A 23,042-nucleotide genomic window follows, 5' to 3' on the forward strand; every position below is an offset into this window, starting at 1 on the left:
AATGATTTACGTACACAGAATTCCCCTTGCACAGGTATAACTCGTATTGGTTTAGTTGAGTTCCATCCAGGGAAATTCTGTACTTCTGCTTGGTGTGGCATTTCGCTTACCATACCAATGGCACTTAATGGTATCGGTAATAAGGGCATACCTTATTATTGAAATGTTTTGTTTATAGCACTGTACACCCTGAGACCACATTCACACAAGCCCCCCGCAAATTCAGTCCCTCCCATCTCAGTTCCTACCAAGCGCCAACCTCTGCTGATTGTCTTCAATCACAGTTCCATTTTAGCTACTCATGGCTGATAATAATAGCTTAGGACAGATGAGTTAATGACTATCTTGCAGTAAGTTAATTGTGTATTGTGCGGCTACTTACTGCCAATCAATTTTACTGGATGACCCTACATTCTAGTATTTTGAGAGAACTCAGTTTACATATGCTGCCCATACAAACCACAGGGAGTCATCACAGAACACAGAGCAAAATTTAAAGTTCAGCAGAACTCTTCATCAGACTAGATTTTATAGACAGGAAGCAGGGGGAGAGGGGAGAGAATGAGAAGAACCTTTTTTGGGGGGTGCGCTGAATGTAGCCGTAAGATTTACACAGCTACTCTTTGAACGCTTCTAGGCATCTTGTTTATTGAGCATTCATCCCAGTTTGTTTGCAGGCAGGTTATACTGTACACCATTCTGCCAAAAATTGTTATCCTACACTTTCCAGTGCATTTCCCCATCACTTTTCTTACCTCAAAAGTCCTTTCTACAAATCCACTTTAATTGTTCAATCTGAATTTGAAAACTTTAAGCCAAGGACAAAAGAATCAGTACCCTTTTTTGTCACAAGGTAGAGCTGTTGCTTTGACATCCAAATCAACTCAGCTTCAGCTGAATGAAAAAAAGCTATTGTGTGTGAACATTTACAAAACACTTATAAAAATGACCTGTATTTGGCAATATCCTTCAATAAGAAGCTTGCCAGAATTAGGTCAGTTATTCCAAGCAGTTTTGAATCTGAGGACCGAACTACAATATTACACTTACTAGCACACACACAGACACCACATTACAGTATATTTGACATAATAATCAAGTATTTACAAGTACCAAATATTAAGACACAATAAATGGGAATATTTCTTCTTAGTGCCTTATAGCTGTGTACTGAAATAGATGAGACATAGGTTTCAGCTAAGCAAAGTGATACCTATGGATTAATTCAACAGGTTTGCATTCTCTGAAAATGTGTTTGTAATGGAGTATCTGCTTCAAACATTGAGATAGTATTAAAACCTTTGCTGTGCACATTCAACACAATTCTTCATTCCAAGTCAGAGCCCAACTCAGCTTTCACATCCCCATTTTCAAAGGGGAAAGAAAAGGAAATGGGTGTTAGTGGAAATTCAGTCCTGTTGAATTCAATGGGATTTATTTTTCAGTACACAGGGCATACACTCCAGCTACACTGTATAACTCTCCCTGGGAGAAGGCATGCCATAGAATGGTGCAGAGGAATAGTATCAAAAGAGCATTGCTAAACGATACTGGAAAAGATAAAAGATCTGAAATAGTATACCAAGATACTCAGGAGCAGCCTATATGTTACTGGAGTCCAATTCAAGATGTTAGCGTATAAAGCCCTGAACGACTTGGGACTTAGGTATCTGATGGAGCGTTTCTCTCCACATCAGCCAGCCTGGGCCCTGAAAACAACCAGAGGCAGGCCAGGGGTGGGGTGGGGTTTGCAGTGCTGTTGGCAACTGTCACTCATTGTGCTGGAATACCGGTTGGGTTTTTCTCTGTGACAGCAACCTAACTTTGGCAATATTCTCCTCTAGAGTCATGGATGTTAACATCATTGCTGTCCTTTTGACACCTGCACATAAACCTATATGTTGTCCCAGGCTTTCAGATGGCTTGTTTAGTTTGCCCTGGGGTTGTAGGCCTGCTGTATTTTGCATTGTTCGTACATCTTCGTTTTGATTTTAAATTGTATATGGTTTTAATCTGTATAGTCTGTATTTTTATTGCTGGAAACAGCTTACAGGTCCTTTGGTGAAAAGCAATCTAAAACTCTTCTAAATAAATAATATTTTAAAACAATTGATCATTCCACAATGCTGAAGAGGCAAATGCCCATTTATCACACAGCCTTTTGATATACTATAGTCACCACAAAGCAATTATACTATGTCCATTTCAAAAAGCATCTTTTAAAGTTAGAACAGTAGTCCATTTAGATCAGTATTGCTTATGCTTGTTTTTTACAGCCCATCCTGAAAATGCTGGGGATGGAGCATGTTGTAAATGCTGACGATGAATATCTTGAAAGGACAGATGGCAGGCACATGGAGTATGTTAGCTGGATAAGCATATGCAATCCTATGTAAGACACTGAGCATATTTGAAAGAAGCAACTCTGCAGGATACCTTTAGGCACACACACAAGTCCTAACATGCACACTTGCAAAGATGAATAAGTGTTTCATGAACTATAATTTCAGTCAAGCCTTTATCTTTCACAAATATATTTTTATGAGTTGAACTCATGCTGAGTTGAACTCCAGGAAGGGCTACCAGGATATTAGACCTTGCTCTACAGAGCAGGCTGGATCCTAACAATGATTCTTCCTCATTTGCCAGAAAAACAAACAGGATCTAGATAAAGTAATAAAAAAGCTGTTTAAAAGTGGCACCAGAGGTTAATTAAACAGATGAAGCCAAACACACTGCTAAATACACTTCTGTTTTACCATAAACTTGCAGTTACTTCCTGCTATGCGCATAAACAGAACTTCAAGGCTCACTGGACTATTCCAGTTTTCCAAATACTTTTATCCTCATCACATTGAGGTAAGTTTTGCATGACCCTGCACTGCCTGCAGTGTGTCCATTTAAAAACAGATGTAGCCGTGGAGGGCTGTGTGTCAGGTGGAGGGGTGTGTGTCAGGTGTATCCTCACACCTGACATTGTGGGTGAGTGTATACCAAGATTGCAATCACCACTACATTAAAGGGGGCCGGGCACATGCAATGTGGAAAAGGCATGGACCACCTAATCAAGGAGTTTTCAAACATCCTTGTGGACAGCAGGATCGGGAACCAATTTAGACTGAAAGCAACATGTTGATGAGGATAAATTATTCCAGATGAATAAAAACTACGTTTGTGTGCTACAAACAGGTTAGTGTGTACACAGCTTTTATCTGATTGTAATACCATTGACATCACTTATCTTAAATCAGCTGTGACATTCTTGCCTAGGAACATTTCCTTTTGAAACATTTTTTGTGTGCTGAGTAATTATGCAAAAATTGGTTGGTTGGTTTTGCATATGACTTGATGGCTATCAGGTTTAGATGAACCTAGACATTTCTGGTGTGGGCTCCATAAAGCCTATACTGTATGAGGGGAAAAACTGTGTGTGTTTAATAATATCTGGGTATCCTGCCACTTATTTCACTGACACAACGAGAGATAAAATAAATGCATAGTGGCCAGTCTCAAAGGAGTGTGTTGGTGGTTGTAGTTGAGTTCACTCTATCCAAACGTCAGACTGTTAAGGGACATTTTAAAATGCACAGAAGGTGAAAACATTACGCATGACAGATAAACTGTTGTCTACCTCCATGGGCGTAACCAGGATTTTTGTTAGTGGGGGCAGGACTTGGGGGGGACGACTTTTGTTTGGAGGGCAGAACCTATGTGATTGGTCAGTTAGTTGTTTTACTTGATCTGCCCCCGCCTTGACTACACCCATGTCTTCCTCACTAACAGTAGACCTCTCTCTCTCTCTCTCTCTCTCCCTCCTTTCTTTTAATCATTCTAAGCATCACCTTGGTACATGTATTTAGTACGATGTGGTGCGCCTGCATGGAAAACTGTTTGAAAAACTGACTTGAGTGCCCATGTCCCTGGGGCTGTTCATGCATTCTGCAAGCATAGCTGTTTCTGGCTGCTACAGGAAATGCTACTTATATCTGAGCCTGAAGAGGTAATGCAACTTCTGTTGCATGGCAGCTCACGCTGTGCTGACCTGTATTATGGGGTAAATTTAATGCCCCAAGTTTTAACAGGGGGCATAGTCAGGATTTTTGTTGGGGGAGCACAGAACCTCAGATATGTACTGATTTTGATGGGGGAGGGGGAACTGCTCACCTGCCTTCCCTTGGCTATGCCCTTGACAGGGCCACATTGAACCCCAGGCTTGAATTTCCTCACCCCTGCTCTGCCAAATTAATATTATAATCTATATTCTATCTTTTGCAACAGCCCTATAAAACACACAGGGAGTGCCCTGCACCCAGGGCAAAGAGCAAAAAGCAAATGGGCATGCTTATTGTTCCTCAAAGCAAGCTGGCTTTGGGGATGAAATGCCGGGCCGAGGCTATGGTTGCCTAGTAAGAACTTTTATTATTTGTTTGCTTGTTTAGTCAAAGGGCGCGACTCCCTTAAGCGACAACTCCTCGGGCTGCAGCTTAGTCACGAGGAAATGAAGCCCTCGGGGATTAAAGGGTATTTATTCCACCCCAGAAGCTGCCAGTTATCCATTCCCCGCGCCGGCGCTGCTCCTCCTCCCTCAGCTCTGTCACCAGGTGGGCGGGAAGCGAGGCCGGCCAGGCGCCGCCCCATCCCAGGACCGCGGGCCGGGCTGGTTGGCTCTGTCCTCGGGCCTCATGAGGCAGCTGGCTCCGGGGCGGGCCGGCCTAGGCCCTCCTCCTCCTCCTCCCTCAGGTCGGGCGGCCCGAGGGTAGCAGGATGGGCGTCGAGTAGGCGCCGGCCTGCTCAGAGGAGCCCTCGCGCGATGGCCGTGACAGGGCCTCGCTCCCGAGCGCCGCTTCCGCCGCCGCCGCCTGGAAGCCTCTCGTGGCTCCGGGGCGCCTGAGAGGAGGACGACGAGGAGGAGGCGCCTTCTTCCACCGCCTCGCGCCGCCCACCTCGGCTGTCCTGGCCAAGGCCCGGGGCAAGGTGAGGGGAAGAGAGGGAGGTGGGCTCGCCCCGGAGGAGGCGGGGAGGGCGGCGTGGCGAACCCCGAGGTCGGGGTCACAAGTGTCGTGTGGAAACCATGTCGCGGGTGGGAGATTTCGGCCTGGTTCGACGGCGGCGAAGCCTCCCAAGGAGACTTTAGGGAGAGGTGTCAACTCCCCTTTTAGCCGGGGCGCCCTGGGGCCAGAAACATGGGCGTAGCCAGAGGGGTTTTTTTTTGGGGGGGGACCTCAGATTTGTATTGATTTTTACTGTTTTTTGGGGGGAGGCCCCCTTAGCTGCGCCCATGGGCAAAAGCTCAGAGTCCCCACTCAGCGCAGATCGGCTCCCCTCCCCCAAACGCAGCTGGGCTCGCTTACTACATCTTAAAGTAGCGATGGATCCACACCGTCGCTATTGGAGGAAAGCGGGGCTGGGGCGGCTTTTCTGGGTTGCATCCCAGGATCAGCGGGCTCCCATCTCCGTACTTGGAAGCGGAGGATTCCATATAAGTACTGGGAAGGAGAAATCATTTTATTTCATAGAATTTATATACACACTGCTTGATTGTGGCCTGTGGAAATAATAAAGTAATAAAAAAAAATAGGAGAATTGGCAACCATAGCTTAAAACCTTCAAAAACAGTGGGAATCCACAGATAACACACACGTAGATTTTCTGTATTTCTGGGCAAGCCTGTCTAAACAAACATGTTTTTAGAAGGTGCCGAAAGGAGGACGGCGAAGGCGCCTGCCTGGTTATCATCACTAGGCAGGGAGTTCCAAAGTGTAGGTGCTGCCGCCCTAAAACATGCGAGTTCTTACAAGGGCGGAACGGGGATCATGTGGCACCTGCAACAGTGCCAGTTCCGCAGATAAGTTCAGTGGGCATCTGGGGGGGGGGTAAGGAGATCTTATAGGTGAACTATCTCTATACCTGCCTACTGCTTGAGCTTGCTGGAATGACTGAAAGCTGAGTATTTCACAAGAGGAAGTGGGGAGGCAGCTTGGCAGGCTTGTAAAGGCCACCTCACGAGTGGCAGGCGCTGGGTCTTGATAACACTAGATAACACTAGCTGAGGAAACCAATTGTCAGAAACAGGAAGTTTCTGAAGTCCCCGCTGTGTCGAGGTGCCGCCCCGAGGGAGTATTTCTGTGAACATTTTAAAAAGCAGATCTTGCATGAGCTGCAACATAGGAGCAAATCCTATTTAAAGCAGAGGACATGGTACTTTTGCTTGCAAAGGATAGATCTGTTTGGCTGCAGTCCGAGGTACGTTTACCTGAGAGAAAGCCCCATTGACTGCAGTGAGACTTAATGCAATGACTTTTGCTTAAACATGCATTGGATTCTCTCGTTAGATGGTTTCATATCTCTCTGCTGCACTTGGTGCAGAAGCCTGAAAGACAAAAATGGATGGGGTTTTTTAAAACCACCTGTGGTCCTACAGGAAGGTGGTTTTAAAATGTAATGTTTAAACTTTCCTGTAGTTTTTTTGTATCATGCCATCTATGAAATGTGTTCTTTTCTATAGCAGTTCTAGTCCTCCAGCACATATCTTTTAAATATTAGGGAATGCTTTTTTTTTTTTTTCATATGTTAACCACTTCTCCCAGTATGGGAATATGTGGGAACTCTGAGAAAACATGTTCCAGTTCTTTGCTGTTGCTGCTTCCAGGATAGGAGTGGGATAAAAAGGGTATAAACACTGGTGTATATATAAAAAAGAAAAGTGACATAGTATTGGTGAAACTGACAAAACCACCTACCTTTGTCAAGTTTCACTGCAGAACTGGAAAGGTGTACGTAAAGCAAATTATATCGTGGCAGGCTAGGAGATTAAGGTTAGGCTGAAAGGTCATGAGTGACTGACCCAGTGAGCTTTATGACTTGAGTGGAGATTTGAACCCTGGTCTCCTATATCCAACACTCTAACCACTATACCATACTGGTGCTCTCACTATTCTCCCAGCATGCACACTTTGAATTTGTGCTATTAGAAGATAAAACACACAATATATTTTTTTAAGTGTAAGTTGTTGACCAATATTACTTGTCAGTCTTCAGATTTCTTGGATGCCTTTTATTACACACTTCCCCAATTTTAAAGCAAGTTCACAAATGGAAAATTTTAAACATGAAATTATGGATGTGGCCATTGTTGGTTATTACTTTATTGTTATACTTTCTTATGAAATGGCCAAGATTTATATTTTACTATGTTTAGAAAAACAAAATGTTTTTATACTAGTTCAAAACCTAGTAAAATATTATCTTAAGTATGAGGCATCTTCAAAATGAGATATAATCACACACTAATTGCATGGAAAGAAACAGTATGTTCATATGGTCAGTGTTTTTCTGCATTTTTATCTTATGTTTTCAAGCATAACATAATTAGTGTTGTTTCTCTCTCTCGGCAGAAATCTCTTCAGGAAATGGCACCTCCTAAATCCTTAATGCATTTTTTGACCTTTACATTTGGATCAGCAATTGGATTTTTTTTATGTTATTTGCTATTTAGTTTAGTGTTGGAAGAACAAGTTAAAGTTGAGCCTCATCTCCTTTACAACAATCCTCATGGCCATCACTCAGATGATGATGATGAAAGCCATCAGCTGAAAGGACAAATGAATTTCAATGCAGATGCTGGGCAGCATAAAGGTATATTTATGCAGCTGTACAGAGCATTACAGTTCAATTTTCTTTACAATATATAACCTTGTACTTCCCTCGAAAATGGATTGTACACATATCCCATGTTATAAGTATTCAAACTAAATAAATAATCCATGTATCTTTCTAGCATACAGGCTTAAGTTTTTCCCTAAATTGTTTTGTAAGATTAAAATGTTCTGAGTCCACAATTAAATGCCAAGAGAAACCAAATGCCTAAAGAAGCCAGCAGCTCATTATCACATCTACTTTGAAGTGAGTTACATTGCATTAAGTGTGGCTTATTCTCATGGAAGTGCATATATGATTGTGTTTAAGTTTGTAAAGCTGAAAACTTGTTGCTGGTGGCTCCACCACCACCCCCAAACCCCACCCCATAGTGCTGATATCTAGGAATCTGATAATTTCTCCATCTTCCCAACTCTGGCACTCAGATATTGTAAAAGCGCCTGGGAATTGAAATACTTTTCTTATCCTGTTTAAAGGGGATGGAGAATCTCTTAACATAATTTATCATTTAAAAGAAAGTGGATGTCATGATAAACTTTAACTGAGGTGATGTTCATTTACAGTGTAGACAAGGATAGTTCAAAGCTTTCAGCATACTTTTACAAATCTTTATTCCATTAGCCTTGCTCAGTATCACCCCTCCCTCAACATGCCAAGTTTGTAGAATCTTGCACCATAAAGACTGCTGGAGCAGCTGTCCCATTATTGTGGCTGCCAGAGCTATGGCAAAACCGTGTTTGTTTTGAGCTTTCTTTAGAAGTACAGTATACACCTTTCTGATGTGCCAACTAAGGTATTGTATCTGTCATTTAGTTCAGCATACTTTGTTTTTTGAGGGTGTAGCTCTAAAAAATTGGCATATAATTACTTAGAAGTGCATAAATAAATATGTGGTGTTCTACTTGTGTGAAAATTCTAACATACTAATGGTATTTTGCAATTTTGCTTCCCCACACCCCAGATGAAAATAATAATATTGCTGAAGAACTGTACCAGAAAGTAAGAATACTTTGTTGGGTGATGACTGGACCTCAAAATCTGGAAACGAAAGCCAAACATGTCAAAGCTACTTGGGCCCAGCATTGCAACAAAGTGCTATTTATGAGCTCTGAGGAGAACAAAGACTTCCCAACAGTGGGATTAAAAACCAAAGAAGGCAGGGATCAGTTGTACTGGAAAACCATCAAAGCTTTCCAGTATGTACACGATCACCATCTTGATGAAGCGGACTGGTTCATGAAGGCAGATGATGACACGTATGTTGCACTGGACAACTTGAGGTGGCTTCTTTCAAAACACAGTCCTGAAAAACCAATTTATTTTGGAAGGAAATTTAAGCCTTTTGTGAAACAGGGCTACATGAGTGGAGGCGCAGGTTATGTGCTCAGCAAAGAAGCTCTGAAGAGATTTGTGGATGCTTTTAAAACCAACAAATGTACTCATAGCTCTTCTATTGAAGACTTGGCATTAGGCAAATGCATGGAGAGTATTAATGTAGAAGCTGGAGATTCCAGGGATACAACTGGCAAAGAAACTTTTCATCCATTTGTTCCAGAGCACCACTTAATTAAGGGATACCTACCCAAAACTTTTTGGTACTGGAATTATAACTACTACCCTCCCATAGAGGTAAGATTTTTGCAGTGATTGGAGCTATTATAATACCTTTTCACAGTCTAAATAGGCCACTAGAAAATACCTTTTAACTTTGTCTATATATAGCTGCCATATACTGTCATGTTGTTGGCCCATCCAATTGAGAAATGTATTCTGATTGATTACTATACACACACACACACACACACACACACACACACACACTTGGATGTATCTGAGCCTTTCTATATTGAATCTATTTTTTCTAACACTTAAGCTTTATGGCTATCTTGCCAAATAAAACTGGGCAGGTGGGGGAAGAAAGAGTTTGAAATAGTCGTTTTCTTATGTCCCCAAAGTGATTCTGCTATAGTTTGGTACTCTTATGACCAACTCTGAAACAAATTACATTTCAAAAGAAAACTCTTTTTTTTTGCTTTTACGTAACAAAAAAACACATCCTGAGCACTGATTAAGTGACAAACCATAGTCTATATTAACACTTAAAATATATTTAAAACATTTATTTCTTTATCTTGCCTGTTCATCATGTTTTTTCTCTTTCACGGCAGGGTCCTGGCTGCTGCTCTGACCTGGCAGTTTCTTTTCATTATGTTGACGCCACCACTATGTATCAGCTGGAGTATTTGTTTTATCATCTCCGTCCTTATGGGTACCAGTTCAGGTACAATCCTGATGCTCCTAAGGATCAAGGAAAGCAAAATTTAAGTGATGCAGCAAAGAGTGATATAAAAGCCAAAGCTGAAATGGAAAAGCCTTTGAAATCCTATAAATAAAATGTTTGGTACTGCACTGAAGGCGCCTTATGGAATGCTGAACTAAAACATTTAGCTTACAGTGGAGCTAGATGGATTTCTTAAATAATTATAAGTGTTCCTTCATGTGGCTGCTGCCAGCAGATTCTTTTCTAATCATGCTGGTAGCAAGGTCGTTTCACATGCCATGAGGACTGCAAGGTCAAGTCTATAAAACTTTGTAGTGAGGAATTAAATGTCTTTAATCTTGATTCAGTAATGTATGCACACAAATCTTAAATTGAAACAAATATCTGTTTTCCACATTGACCCACAATATGCAGTATTTTAGTCGTTTTTATCATGAAACAATGCTTTGTGTCAATTCTTGGACACCTTCAATTAATTACATTAGATACTGTTGCATTCTTTGCTAAAGGATTCAAATGTGGAGTATTTAAACAGAAGCTTATCCTGACAAAGTTAGCAGTCAAGAAATAAGCCTCCTGCTTAGATGCCAAAGTTTAACATTTAGATCTAATTTTCGAAATGTTGGTGAATATGTTGGGTTTTAGTTTCATACATTGGAAGGAAGTCTGAGAGTGTTTGAGATGTGGCAGAAGGTTAGGTAGAAACTTGAATGAGAATCTTGAGTTCTGTAGTATTATAATGGGCACAGTTTCACTAGATAAATTAAAAACATATCCACATATATTTATCATGCTTCATCCAGAAAGTTGATTACTATAAGAACTACTATGATAGTACTATAGGAAGCAGCAAACTGTCCATAGCTCCATTCTGGTTTAATGCTATTAATTCCTTTTTTTAAAAAAAGAAGAATCTTTCTTTGTTTATAGAGCTGGACTTGCAACATAATGTGATATTTTGTTGCCTGTCTAGAATGTTAAGTGTTTGTTAGTTTCCATTTAGGGTTAGATGGCTGTTATTATTTAGTTCAACTTTAATAGTATATTCCTATTTCTTGTGTGACATCCTTTTGGTCAGTCTAAAACATGATTTCCCCTGTGTGTTTCAGATGGTTGTGTTGTTGTGTTAGGCTGTTTTAAAACATAGATCTTTATCCACACATGAAGGAGCTGTGTACTTTGTGCTAAACTTAACAGTAGTGCAGATTTCCTGTAGCCATCATGCACTCACACTCTAGATACTGTGTACTGAAATATACTAGTTTCCCCCCACCCAACTTCAAATTTAGACTTTCTCGCTCTATAGTCCTGCTAAAGTGATCTAACAAGGCTTGTTTTATGTTTGCCTTAAATTCATCATATTGATGATAACAGTGAGATTTTGTACTTGATGGTGTTTGCTGGTTAGAAATCATCGCCAAGTTTCCTGAACTCATTACTATGTGCTTTTTAATTGAAATGGAGCACTGGAGAATTACCACTGTCTTATAAGATTGTTTACTTCGAGGTTTCCATATGCAGTACACCTCTGCCTCTCTCCATTGTTTAGGCATGGGATAATAGTATTGTTCTGTTGCCACTGTTGCTCTTAATGAATGCTCAGTACAATCTTAACGTTTCTTCTTAACTAAGTAGGCTTTACCTCACATGAAAATAACAGACTAGATTTTTAAAATTTATACTATAGAACTGTCCATGGAGAAGTTTTGAAAACTGAAATTTCCAGAATGGTGCAGATCTTGGCTTTTAGACGTGCTGCTTCTCTGTTACATCCATCACAAGGGGAAAGTGCAAAAAATAATAGGCATGCCAAATTCTCAGAGCATCTCTGGTGACAGATGCATTGCTGAGACAAATGTTAAGCTATTGCTCAGTAGTAGAATAAATTTTTGCTTATGTGATATATAACATCTTTTTAGTCTCCAGCTTGTTTATACCCGTCTCTTTCTTTTTGCTGCTTTCGACTTTAGTGGCATTCATCTGTCTGACCCATGTCACATGGCAATCTACCTCAAAGTATTTTCCAAGCACCTGGTATAAATTGCCACTGCTTTAGTGAAGTATGTGGCTAATCTTCGGATGGGGAGAGTGAACTATTCTAAGTCATTTTGCATTAAAGCATCAGAATGTCTGTTAATTTTTAGACCCTTTCTATTCATGAGTTTAGGTAGTTGAATTGCTGTCAGTTTGGCAGCAAAAGGGTACTCATATCTGCATACTTGAGGGACTCTCTAGGATTACAGAAACTAAAATAAATTAAAATTAAACTCTCCTCAAGGTGCATGGAATATTGGTGTCAGTTGGGTGAAGATAAAGCAAACAAGATATGGGGGTGGGATTAGAAGGAATTGACCTTCTCGAGCCCCTAACAGCTTACAGGAAGTATGATGGGATATATTGCATCTGATTAAAAAACCTCTTCTCTCTGCATTATACAGAGATGTTTTAGAAATAAAGGAAAATATATATGTATATGCATTCTGGTTTGGAACCTGAGCCTTCTAGCACTATAGGAACATAGAAAACATAGAAATCAGCCTTATAGCCAGACTGCTTGTCCACCTAGCCCTTTATTGTCTCCTCGAACCAGCAGAAACTCTCTGGGATCTCAGGCAGAGGACTTTCCCATCACTTTCTACCGGATACTTTTAAGCATCCAAAGGCCTTAGAGGAGAGGACTTTGCCCCTGCTTTCCCCTGTGAGATTTGGAAAACAATAGAAGGCTACCGTTCCAGGCTGGTTGGAGCCCTGAACAGGAGCAGTTATTTTTCGTGTGCTGGGAAACACAGCAGCATTTTCTTGCAGGTGACACTTGTATGCTTAATATATTCTTTCATTTGGGGTGTGCTTGACAAGCATTTGTATTGACATGGCCGCTCCTGGCATTCCAAGGAGACAAGATGCTGGCTCCTGGGAATTCAGTAGATCAGTAACTCAGCTGGTCCGTTGAGTCCAGACTTCCCTAATTTGTTGCCACAACTACTGAGTTATTGTGAATAGTGTAAGACTCTCCCTCTATATGCTTAGTTGTGTATATTGTTACAAGATGCATGGGATGAGACTTTTAAATCCTAGAATACACCCAGACTAAAACACCTTAATGTTAAAATATTGAAACTTTTTTGCTTATGGAAATAACAGCAGAACAAATAGTCAATTCATGAAGAAGATCAGTGTTCTACTCAAACCTGGCATTTTGCTCTCCCCTTGTTTATACCTATCTGAACACTCTTATCAATGCCTCTATTCTCTCTCATCTCATTCCCTCCCCCCATACACTCTTTCAGCACTTCTAACTCTCCCCTCAACATGTCGTTTTAAAAATCTGTCAGTCGGAATCCACCCAAATGTTTCGTCACATGCCCCTGCTGTTAATCATTCTCCCTCTTCTGCTACACCCCCCTTCCAAACAATTGTCTGAATTTGATGTTCCATGACAACAGAAAAGAATATAAATCATAGTTTAAACAGTACTACTGAATTCCACAGGTCTGTATTCCATTTGCAGAACTCATTTGTAACAACCCCTTCCCTGGATCAAATGGAAACTTCACAGTTAATAGAGCCAATACGTACAATGCCCATTGAACTGTCACAGGTGTCATCTTGATAGTTTCTTTTAAGGAATCTGATTTGAAGAACCACAACTGGTAATTCAGAGTCTCAGCCTCCTTCAGTATATCTGTTTCTTCAGAAACAAGAATGAGGCCCACCTTTAATCTAGGCATACATTTCTAAGAAGGATGTTTCTTGTAGGAGTCACAGAATAATTATTCAAAATTCCAGCAAGGTTAGCAGTTCCTTGCCCTCCTGCAGTGACAATTGCATATTCACCTGTATCCCCAAGTTTATTGTATGAATACAATTGCCCGTTTGCATCCACAGTTGAATTTATTTTCTGATCCCTGCATCTTGGCAGATTCTAGACATTAAAGCAAGATAGAGATCTTGTTCCCAACTTACCAAGGTTTCACATTTCTTTTTCCTTTTGGTTGAGGTGAAGTCCCCAAAGTTTTATGTTGTCTTTACAGCTGTTTCTCCAGGGTTTAAGACCCTCTGTTATTTTTGATTTAGAGTATTCAGTAGTCTTTTTCTGGTTCCCAACAGCCAAGTCACTTTTCCACAGACTCAAGTCCAGATCATAGTTCTCTCAAGTGGAGTGTATTGGACAGTCATTTGTATTGGCATGATGACTCGTGATGTTCCAAGGGCCCCCAATACAATTTCTGCAAGCTCTTGCAGGAATGAATATGCAGCTACTGCCTCAACAGAACCAATCTTAATATGGTCCGCTACAGAATCACACCTTAAGTTTTACTTCCTCACTATGTCTAGTCTTGCTGTTAACTCAGCAGTGGTGGAAAGGGAATTCCATACTACATTAGCACAAGCTTCAGCAAATTCAGGGTACTTTATTTTACTACTCCTTGGCAGATGAATTTTCACTTGGAACCCTCTCAAGATCAACTTCTGCAACTGTTCACGCTCTTTTGGTTCCAAATCACCAGTACTGCAAGCCACTTGCCCTGGTACACCATAAGGAGCGCGAACAGAGTGCAGGTCTCAACTGAACTTTTCTGCCTCCTAGTTACAACTTGTACCCGGGCCACTTAGCATCATGAGTTGGCTCTTGGAGAGTGCTGTCTCTAAGCTGAACTGCTGTGGCTCCTGAACCCTCTCAGCCAAGGCTACCTGGGTGGTTCTGTGTATGCACTCTGCAATCTCACATTCTCTGAATGTGAAAATCTTCAATTCATTCTTCTTTCTAAGTCCCTGAGCTTCAATCCATGTTTCTTCTGGGCCTTCTCCTCCCTCTACTCCAATTCTTGGCTCTCTGTTTCATTTCCAGACAGGACACCTCAAGCTCAAGCACCATTTTTTAAACCTCTATGGAATCAGGATTCATCCCAGCGTCTTTGTTACCTCCATTTGAATTTGGTGCTTTCTTATAAGGCATTATCTAGCCTCTACTACCTCTCCAGACCAAAATAACAGTTGACTGCACGGCTCTGGGTCTTCTCTTAAAGTTCCGGGTCACCAAAATTCTGGGGTATTCAGGACTTCACCAGTTTTATCCCATGATTTCCAAATTCTATGAATTTGGATGCTACCACTTTGTTTCCAAGTTGGGACATCTTGGGGTCCTATAGAAGGCCCCTGGGCATCATTAGGCTTGTTTTGTCAGCTGATTCACTCAGTCTAGACTTTCCGATTCTCAGAACAACCTGCTACCTGCATGGATCAGCCAAAGATGTGGCATGACACTTTGATCCTAGAATCATCAAAGCCAGAAGACTTAAGAACATTAGCTGTATTTATAGAAAATAGTACGTCAAATGATAAAGAAGAACAAATTGTTTTACTATACTAACCTGGCATACCTGACTTCTCTCTTTACAGCTGTCATAACTCTTACCTATGCCTTTATTCTCTCTCCCCTCAACTGTTCTTGTTCTGATTCCAGTTTTCCATCATACACCCTTGCTGTCAGTCATTATTCTACTGACTTTTCTGTTCCACAGTGGATCTTAGGCAGTTTCACATTATTTGCTGAAGCACAGTTGCAGAAGTCCTTAGTAGGGTGGGTGGGGGTCTTCCTCATCCCTTTCCTTTCCCCCATGACACCCGAAAATCACTACAAGGCTCCTGCTTCATGCTGTTTAGAGGTCCCAACAGGAATGGCCCTTTTTGGGGCCTGGGGATGCACTGCAGCATTTGACCGCAGGTCCCACTTGTACATCTAAAGCTATTTAAGTTGGGGTCCGTCCATCATTTGTATTGGCACAGCAACAATAGTACCACGTAGGGAGCAATGTTTTGCTTCATACATTGGTGCTTGTTTTATTTGCTGATTTTCAAAGAAAGGCTTGGATCTATTTCTACCAGTTACCTCCACATGTTACATAACACATCATTCTAGAAGATCCCCCCCCCAACCCTCAAGAGCAGCGGCTGTAGCAGGAAGTCTGAGTGTGCACTGTTATTTAGTCTGAGTGAGCCACCGTTGTTCAGTATTGGGAGTGCAAAGGCTACCACTGAGCCAGCTAAACATTTATTTACTTTTTTGACCAGGAGTGCCTTTAGCAGGAGGAGGCACAGGTTATCTTCTGGGAAGCAGCTTATTACTGTGGGGTTCAAGTTTTCTTCCACCCTTTTCTTTAAACTATTTTCTCTCTCTCAGTGTTGTATGTTCAGTGTAGAGAAGCAGAATAGCACCCAGCTGCCAAATTCTGAAGCTCGACTCCTCCTCGTTCATCGCATCCCTGATCTTGGTTCTAAAAGATGGAAATCGTAGTATTCTATTGAATATCTAGTATTCTTAATTACAAAAGCATGTTTGCATCTAAAGGCACAAGAGATCCCTTTAGGTATTGGTGTACACTCTTGTGGATTGGCATAAAATAATGGCTAGCTGAGTTGGCCACGTCCACATCAAAGGCTTAAAGCATGGCTTTCTCCAAAGAACTGGGGGACTGTATTTTGTTACAGGGGCTGGGAGTTGTAGCTAAGGGGGTGGGGCAAACAGCAGATCCCAGGATTTTTTGGGGGAAGCCGTAACTATTAAAGTGCTACAAATGTAGTTCCAGCGTATAGCGTGGATATGAACATTGCTGAACTGAACGTCAGTTTTGATCTGCATTGCTTTTGTATTCTTTTGTGTTATACAAAATGTGCTTGTCTTGTTCAGCTTGTGAAAAAACATTCGGCGAATCGTTGCCTAATCAGATTATTTTAATCACTTTTCGTTGAATTCACTTAACCATTTTTAAAGCATCTTTTAAAGCAGTGTTCAAATTACTTTATTGTCAGAGTGATGAGATGGCTTCTGTACATATTACACTTCTAACTTCTTTGTGTTTCCATTTAACTATAATAATAAAGGTTAGGATTGTGAGACATCTATCTGTGGAGAAAGTATAAGCTGGTCCCATCCTTGATCTCGATGTATATTGTAAAATGATACCATACTCGGATTGTAAAGCTTTTTTTGTTGTGTTTCGTGTATTAACAATGTATATCGTGTACAACAAACTGTACAAATCTTACTAGAAACACATCTGAAAAGATAAACTTAACTGCTGAGCAGTGTATTGAGTTTTTAAGTGACAGGCTGAGGGTTTTTTCACAGCAAACGGTGGCTGACTGGTTTGTTCATGTGATAAATATAAATCACTGTTTTTAAATATCATCTTTGAAGTGCCTTTCTCCATTTTTTAGCAATTAATTTAAATGAAGTGCACAAATAAAAATAACTTATCTCAATTAAAAAAGAACTCCCTTGTGGCTTTCAATGGTATATGTTGTGAATTCCATTATAGTGTTCTGAGCAAATGGATCAAGAGATACAAAGTGTTTGAGTTGTATCTGAGTTTTACTTAAGTAGACTCCTATTTAAATGGACCCATACTAGTCATGAGCATAACTAACACTAGGTACAATCCCCTTATATGGATGGATACTGTGTTTATGATGCTTCTTCCTGGAAAGATGGATCATATAAAGAGAATCAAAGATCTGTCATATCTTTGGCTCATCTAGCTCAATTTTATTCTGATGCAGCAGCTGACATGTTTACTTTACTATTGTCACCTGATATATTTCTTTTAAACTCTTTTTAACATTGTATTTTAAAATTGCTGTAGCCCACCCTGGATGTTGTGGTGAAGGGTGGATAAGAAATTAAACTAAGCTTTATAAGGTCCCACTTATTCTGCCAGCTCTGCTACCTCAAATCAAGAGAGCCCCTTTATCCTGTGTTTTCAGCTACTCTCTTCATTGGAGCTTCAGAACAATCTCTCTGTGCGCCAATAGGTTAACCGTGTGCCTGAATTAAAGTTTACTTATGTTGTACTACTGTAGATTTATTACTTTTTAAAATTTAAGCTAGAAATCACCACAAAGAGCCTGACTCGGTGTGGTGTCAGAGTGAACTAATAAAACTATGGCCAAGATTCAGATGGGGTGTGGTAGCTACCATATTTATTTCTTCACTGGAAGGCCCCTATGTGATGATACCTGATGGCTCTGCTGTTTATAAAGTGCAAGGGCAAAACCTTATTGGAGTATAATAGAGAAAACAAGGCAAGACCTTGTGTGCTGAATGATGATAAGCACATTCATGACATTTACCAGATACACCTGGCTTAGGTCTATGTAAAGAATTAGTATAAATGGGAGGCACTGCAAATGACAGGCATGTACATTAATTCTAATCCACTAGTCCATGAGCAAGCTTCTACTGTGGGGGTGGAAGTGGCTAACCTCTGATCCTCTAGATGATGTTGGACTACAGTGTCTCATCATCCTGGACTACAGGTCAGCACTGTAGCTCAGTAGCTAGAGGACCACAAGTTAACTACCACTGCTGTGTATCAAACCACTTTCTGAGTGAGGAACCATGGCATAAATGAAACATGCTGCGGACATCCCTAAAGGAGGTGATTGAATGATCCATGTTTTAGTGTTCAATATGTAGAAAATTACACAAATGCATAACTGCAGCATTTCCATGTAAAAAGAGTGGACACACACCCTCTTGTTCATATAATCAGTTTAATCATTACCCATTTAGCTTGTACAGTACTTTTGCGTAGTGGTAAGGTCCAAAAAAATACACTTATGTACATCTTTCAGTGCTTTTTCTGTTAAAATTTCCCTATAAATTGATTCTACTCTTTACTGCACCCATTTGTACAAGAACCCTGAGAAATAAAAATGTGTGGACTTAGCTTTAACAAAAATCCCCAAATTACCAGCCCTGATCTGGCCATAAGCCATTTTTGTTACTCATCTGAGCTTAACTGGAGTAACTTGGTGGCTCTTGTTGTGATGAGGATACATATGGAGGGCCACCAGTTCTGTGTGTTGAGCTGCCCACCACTACAACGGGATCTTGGCTACTGTAGACATCTAAAGGGAAAGAAAGGAAATGCCACGTCTTTTGATGATCCTTGGCTGCTAAATGTAGACGTTCCCATTCAAAGGCACTTTTTTCCACTTGTTGCTTTGACAGATTTTACCAGTTTCAGGTATCCTCCATTGTTCCACTCTTCATTTCCAAATAACAAAAGGTCATACTCTACTAAAGTTAAACATTAAAATCCTTGGTATCTTGTTAAAAGTTCCTGAAACGCTGCCATGGGCAGTACTAGAGCTAAAACACAAACAAGGAAGTATTAAGATGCTTTTTGGCGAGTGAAGCTATCAATTACGAAGATAATACGTTCTATAAAATCCATTGAATGCATTGTAAAAAGCAGCAGGCGTGGTACAAAACTAGTACTTGCATTAACACAGCATTTGGAACTCTCTAGTATTCTTATACAAACTCCAGGAATAGTTCGCTTTGTTTTCTTCTCAAAGCTCGAGTTCTCTCTGTAAAAGAACACAAAAACAACATTCATACCTGAAATACGTCAACGGAACCTTTTCACTTCTGTAATAAGAGTATTCTGCTCTTAACTAGTGCAGCTCTAAATATTAACTCCCTCCTGCTCAAACTTCCAACAAGCAGCCTTGAACTTTTTAAAGAAAAGGCAGGCAAGAGATATTTATAAATAGATTTTAGAGGCACTAAAACTTGTTTAAGGTACTATAATTACAAAGTCACAGAAGTATCAGCACGATTTCTTGTGCATATAAGATTTGCACCTGACTGTTATAAGGAAAACACTCTTTGGCAGAGGTCTTGCTATTAACATGATGTACCTGCTCAGTCACGAACGCAGGTTTCCCGGCATTCCTGTTCTGTCTCAAACCTATTTTGGTTACCGTCGCATCCTCCATACCAAAAGCGAGCACAAGAATTTACATCTTTGGCATAATACCACATCATTGTATAATCTCGGCAGTCTCCGGTTTTCATTGGTTCAAAACATCTGTCATCTGGAAACAAAATAGGTTGGGTTTGTTTTTGTTTGTTTGTTGTTGTTTTTACATCTACGGAGACCTCCAATTCTACAGAAGCACAAAATCTTGGGCCTTGTCTTCCCCTGCTATGGTGCTATGAATAGGTGCACCTGAGGTATTTGGTAATGGGAGGGTGTATCTGTAAACAACAGCCACTCCCCTCTTTTCTACAACCAAGGCAAACCTAGTTTACTCTGTGTTTGCCGGTTCTGCCAGTTTTGCTGCAGAGTTGGGCTGTACACAGCACTAACTGACAGCTATTGTCCCTCTTCCCCAACCCTAGAAGACGTAATGTCGTGGTACCATAGTTTTCTTTTTACGTTCTGTGTTGAAGCCCTTCAAGTTTGTCCATGTTCCATTCAAATACAGAGGCTTATTTCGTTCTATCATTTACTGACTAGGCACTCTTGCACACACATAACCTGGGACAACATGTCAATGGCATTTACTCCCAGGCTGGGATTGGACATACAAAACTCTGTCTAGTTAATGTGCCCCTCTTGTGGCTGTTATGTCCCACAAACCCACTGATGACATGCTAAAGACTGTAACCTGTGTTTTATTCTGTCTTTACCTGCTTCAGGCCATGAAGTGATCTATCAAAAGCGGAAGAAAGCTTTCCCCTTAACTGGTGACCTTGTTCTGTTGCCATGTGATAGCCTTCAATTTCACTGCCTCTATAACTTCAACTTTGTGGGGAGGTGGCCCATACAGTCGTACCTTGGAAATCGAACGGAATCCGTTCTGGAAGTCTGTTTGACTTCCAAAACATTCAGAAACCAAAGCACGGCTTCTGATTGGCTGCAGGAAACTCTGGAAGCGAATCGGAAGCCACGGAAGCCCCGTCGGACGTTCAGGTTCCAAAAATAGTTCACAAACTGGAACACTCACTTCTGGGTTTGCAGCGTTCGGGAGGCAAAACGTCTGAGAACTAAGCTGTTTGAAAACCAAGGTATGACTGTATAAGCAAACTCAAGACACATAAAGGCCCATAAAGTCTGTACATAGCTCAGTTGGTAGATCATGAGACTCTTAATCTCAGGGCTGTGGGTTCAAGCCCTATACTGGGTTAAAGATTCCTGCATTGCAGGGGGTAGTACCAGATGAGGCTCATGGTACCTTTCAACTTCTGTGATTCTATCCCTTAACCCATCCAACCCTAATCCTGCAGAAAGCCACCTAATTCAGATTTTAATTTGATCCTGACTTGTTTTTAGGAGGTGATTTAATTATTGTTTGATTTTATATCACTGTTATATATTTGATGTTAGCTGCCCTGAGCCTGATCTCGGCCGGGAAGGGCAGGATACAAATAAAAGTTTATTATTATTATTATTATTATTATCCCTTCACACCTTTCGTATGAGGCTGCAGAACAGCTGACAGAGGTTGCACATCTCTAGTTACATTAGATACGCGAGTTATATCTGGCTTGGGAGTTCTGAATTCGAAAAACTCTTGTGTCTCATGAACAGAAGGGGCAGCTGGTCGCCTGTGACTATCAGGAAGTTGCTTAGGAGGAGCTGAAGTAACATAGCGGTCCCATTCAGAATGCGACACTCCTTTCTCACTAGGAACCCCTGGCGATAGCTATAAAAAAGGAAATAAAGAATTAAATGTCAGTGGCAAATAGGAATAGAGGGAAATTCTATTCAGTTCACATCTCAGATCTATCAAACTCACACTTTCTGAAACAATATGAAAATTTAAAACACAGCCATCATTCATCTGTTTTTTCAGTGCAGTTGTCTAACGAACCAAAGTTTATGAAAATGAATGTGTATGGCAAAAATGAATGTATTAGTGAAAATAACATATAAAGATGCATTGTATTAGGAGAAATTGCTTGCAGAAATGTGTACAGTCATCTATTGCATGCAAAAATGTGTTTGTTAGGGAAAATTTGCTCTTGAATGCTGAAGAATTTTCAGGAGGATTTTTTAAATACAAATTCCTGCAGAAATTTGGCGAACTGAAGATTGGAAAAATGACAAAACTTTCCAGCCTTCATGGCAAAACTAGGTGAACTTAAATACCAAGGCCAAGAATTGAAACCTGGGGACTCCTACGTGCAAAAAAAGAGACATGCTTTACTACTCAGCTATAGCCCTTCCTATATAAGCACAAATCTTTCGAAATACTTACAAAATCAGTATCTTCCGGCTTACGCGGAGGGACGTAAGGCTCATGTGTCTCAACTACAGAAAACTGACCAGTGTGCTTCGTTCTTGTCTCAAGTCCTGGAGAAAGGGCTGAGCTGAGCACTTTGTTGATGTAGGAACTGAAATCATTCTCACAAATTTGTTTGAAGATCTTATTCTCGAGAGCTGAAAGGGTTTGAAAAAGTCAATGCTGTTAGCATAACATCGACCAGGAATGAGACCGAGCTGATGGGGACAGGCCCATTTGTTTCAACCAGTGGCCCTCCAGAGGTTGTTGGACTCCCAGCAGCCCCAGCTGGCATGGCCAGTGGTCAGAGATCATGGGAATTATATGAATCAATTTATTATATTGGTCACAGACCAGTTCCAGCTCACATACAAAATCAGAACACAATAGGGATACATTTAAATTGGCAGTTCGGTATAACAGGGACAGTACAGATATAGCAGCAGTTAAAATATATAAATTAGATCTTACTCACTAAAATATAACCTGAAGTTGTAATTTAAAACCTTAATCATAATGATATGACAGCTTGTTCCCTAAGTTTTATAGCAATCGCACAGAATTTGGCCCATGGGAATTATAGTCCCAACACTATCTTGGACGGCCACAGGCTCCTCACCCCTGCTTTAAGTTGAGGTCTGCTCCACTGTATGATGTGTACGTATTGTGGGAGGGTTAAGATTGTTTATTTTTTATGCAAAGAGAGTGAAGGTTATGGGCATTAAACTGTCTTGTGGGAAGGACTGCAGGAGTAAGGAGGAGGCAGGAGAAGGCCCCCTCTGGAGAAGACCATCTCCAGATGGACTCTTCACCTCCATCCCTGCTGGGCCATTCTACTACCATCCTTTGGGAAGACTACTGAGGACATTTTCCATGTTGACATTGTCCATTGTTGGGTTCTTTCTACAGTGGAACCTTGGTTCTCGAATGGCTTAGTTGACAAACAAATCGGCTTCCGAAAGCCAAAAACCCGGAAGTAAGTGTTCTGGTTTCCGAACGCTTTTTGGAAGCCGAACTTCCAACGTGG

General features: G+C 40.9%; 2 protein-coding genes across 5 annotated transcripts in view; one reads left to right on the forward strand and one right to left on the reverse strand.

Moving 5' to 3' along the window:
- Positions 1-4,623: 4,623 nt before the first annotated feature.
- On the forward strand, positions 4,624-11,847 carry C1GALT1 (core 1 synthase, glycoprotein-N-acetylgalactosamine 3-beta-galactosyltransferase 1). Its single transcript, XM_080975003.1, has 4 exons — positions 4,624-4,974; positions 7,395-7,635; positions 8,618-9,285; positions 9,825-11,847. Exons 2-4 carry the CDS (start codon positions 7,410-7,412, stop codon positions 10,047-10,049), a joined length of 1,119 nt encoding a protein of 372 aa, XP_080831129.1. The 5' UTR covers positions 4,624-4,974; positions 7,395-7,409; the 3' UTR covers positions 10,050-11,847.
- Positions 11,848-18,473: 6,626 nt separating this feature from the next.
- The window catches only part of COL28A1 (collagen type XXVIII alpha 1 chain), a 67,047-nt gene continuing 62,478 nt past the window's right edge, over positions 18,474-23,042 (reverse strand). For all 4 annotated transcript variants that reach the window (XM_080974589.1, XM_080974588.1, XM_080974587.1 and 1 more), the window contains 4 exons: positions 21,992-22,173; positions 21,202-21,436; positions 19,646-19,822; positions 18,474-19,312 (listed from right to left, as the gene is read on the reverse strand). In XM_080974589.1, coding sequence (XP_080830715.1) covers positions 19,650-19,822; positions 21,202-21,436; positions 21,992-22,173 — 590 coding nt within the window. In that variant the 3' untranslated portion in view covers positions 18,474-19,312; positions 19,646-19,649. The remainder of the gene's footprint in view (positions 19,313-19,645; positions 19,823-21,201; positions 21,437-21,991; positions 22,174-23,042) is intronic.

Source organism: Podarcis pityusensis (assembly GCF_964106645.2).
Source record: "Podarcis pityusensis genome assembly, chromosome: 12".
In the NCBI taxonomy this organism is placed as follows: Eukaryota; Metazoa; Chordata; class Lepidosauria; order Squamata; family Lacertidae; genus Podarcis; species Podarcis pityusensis.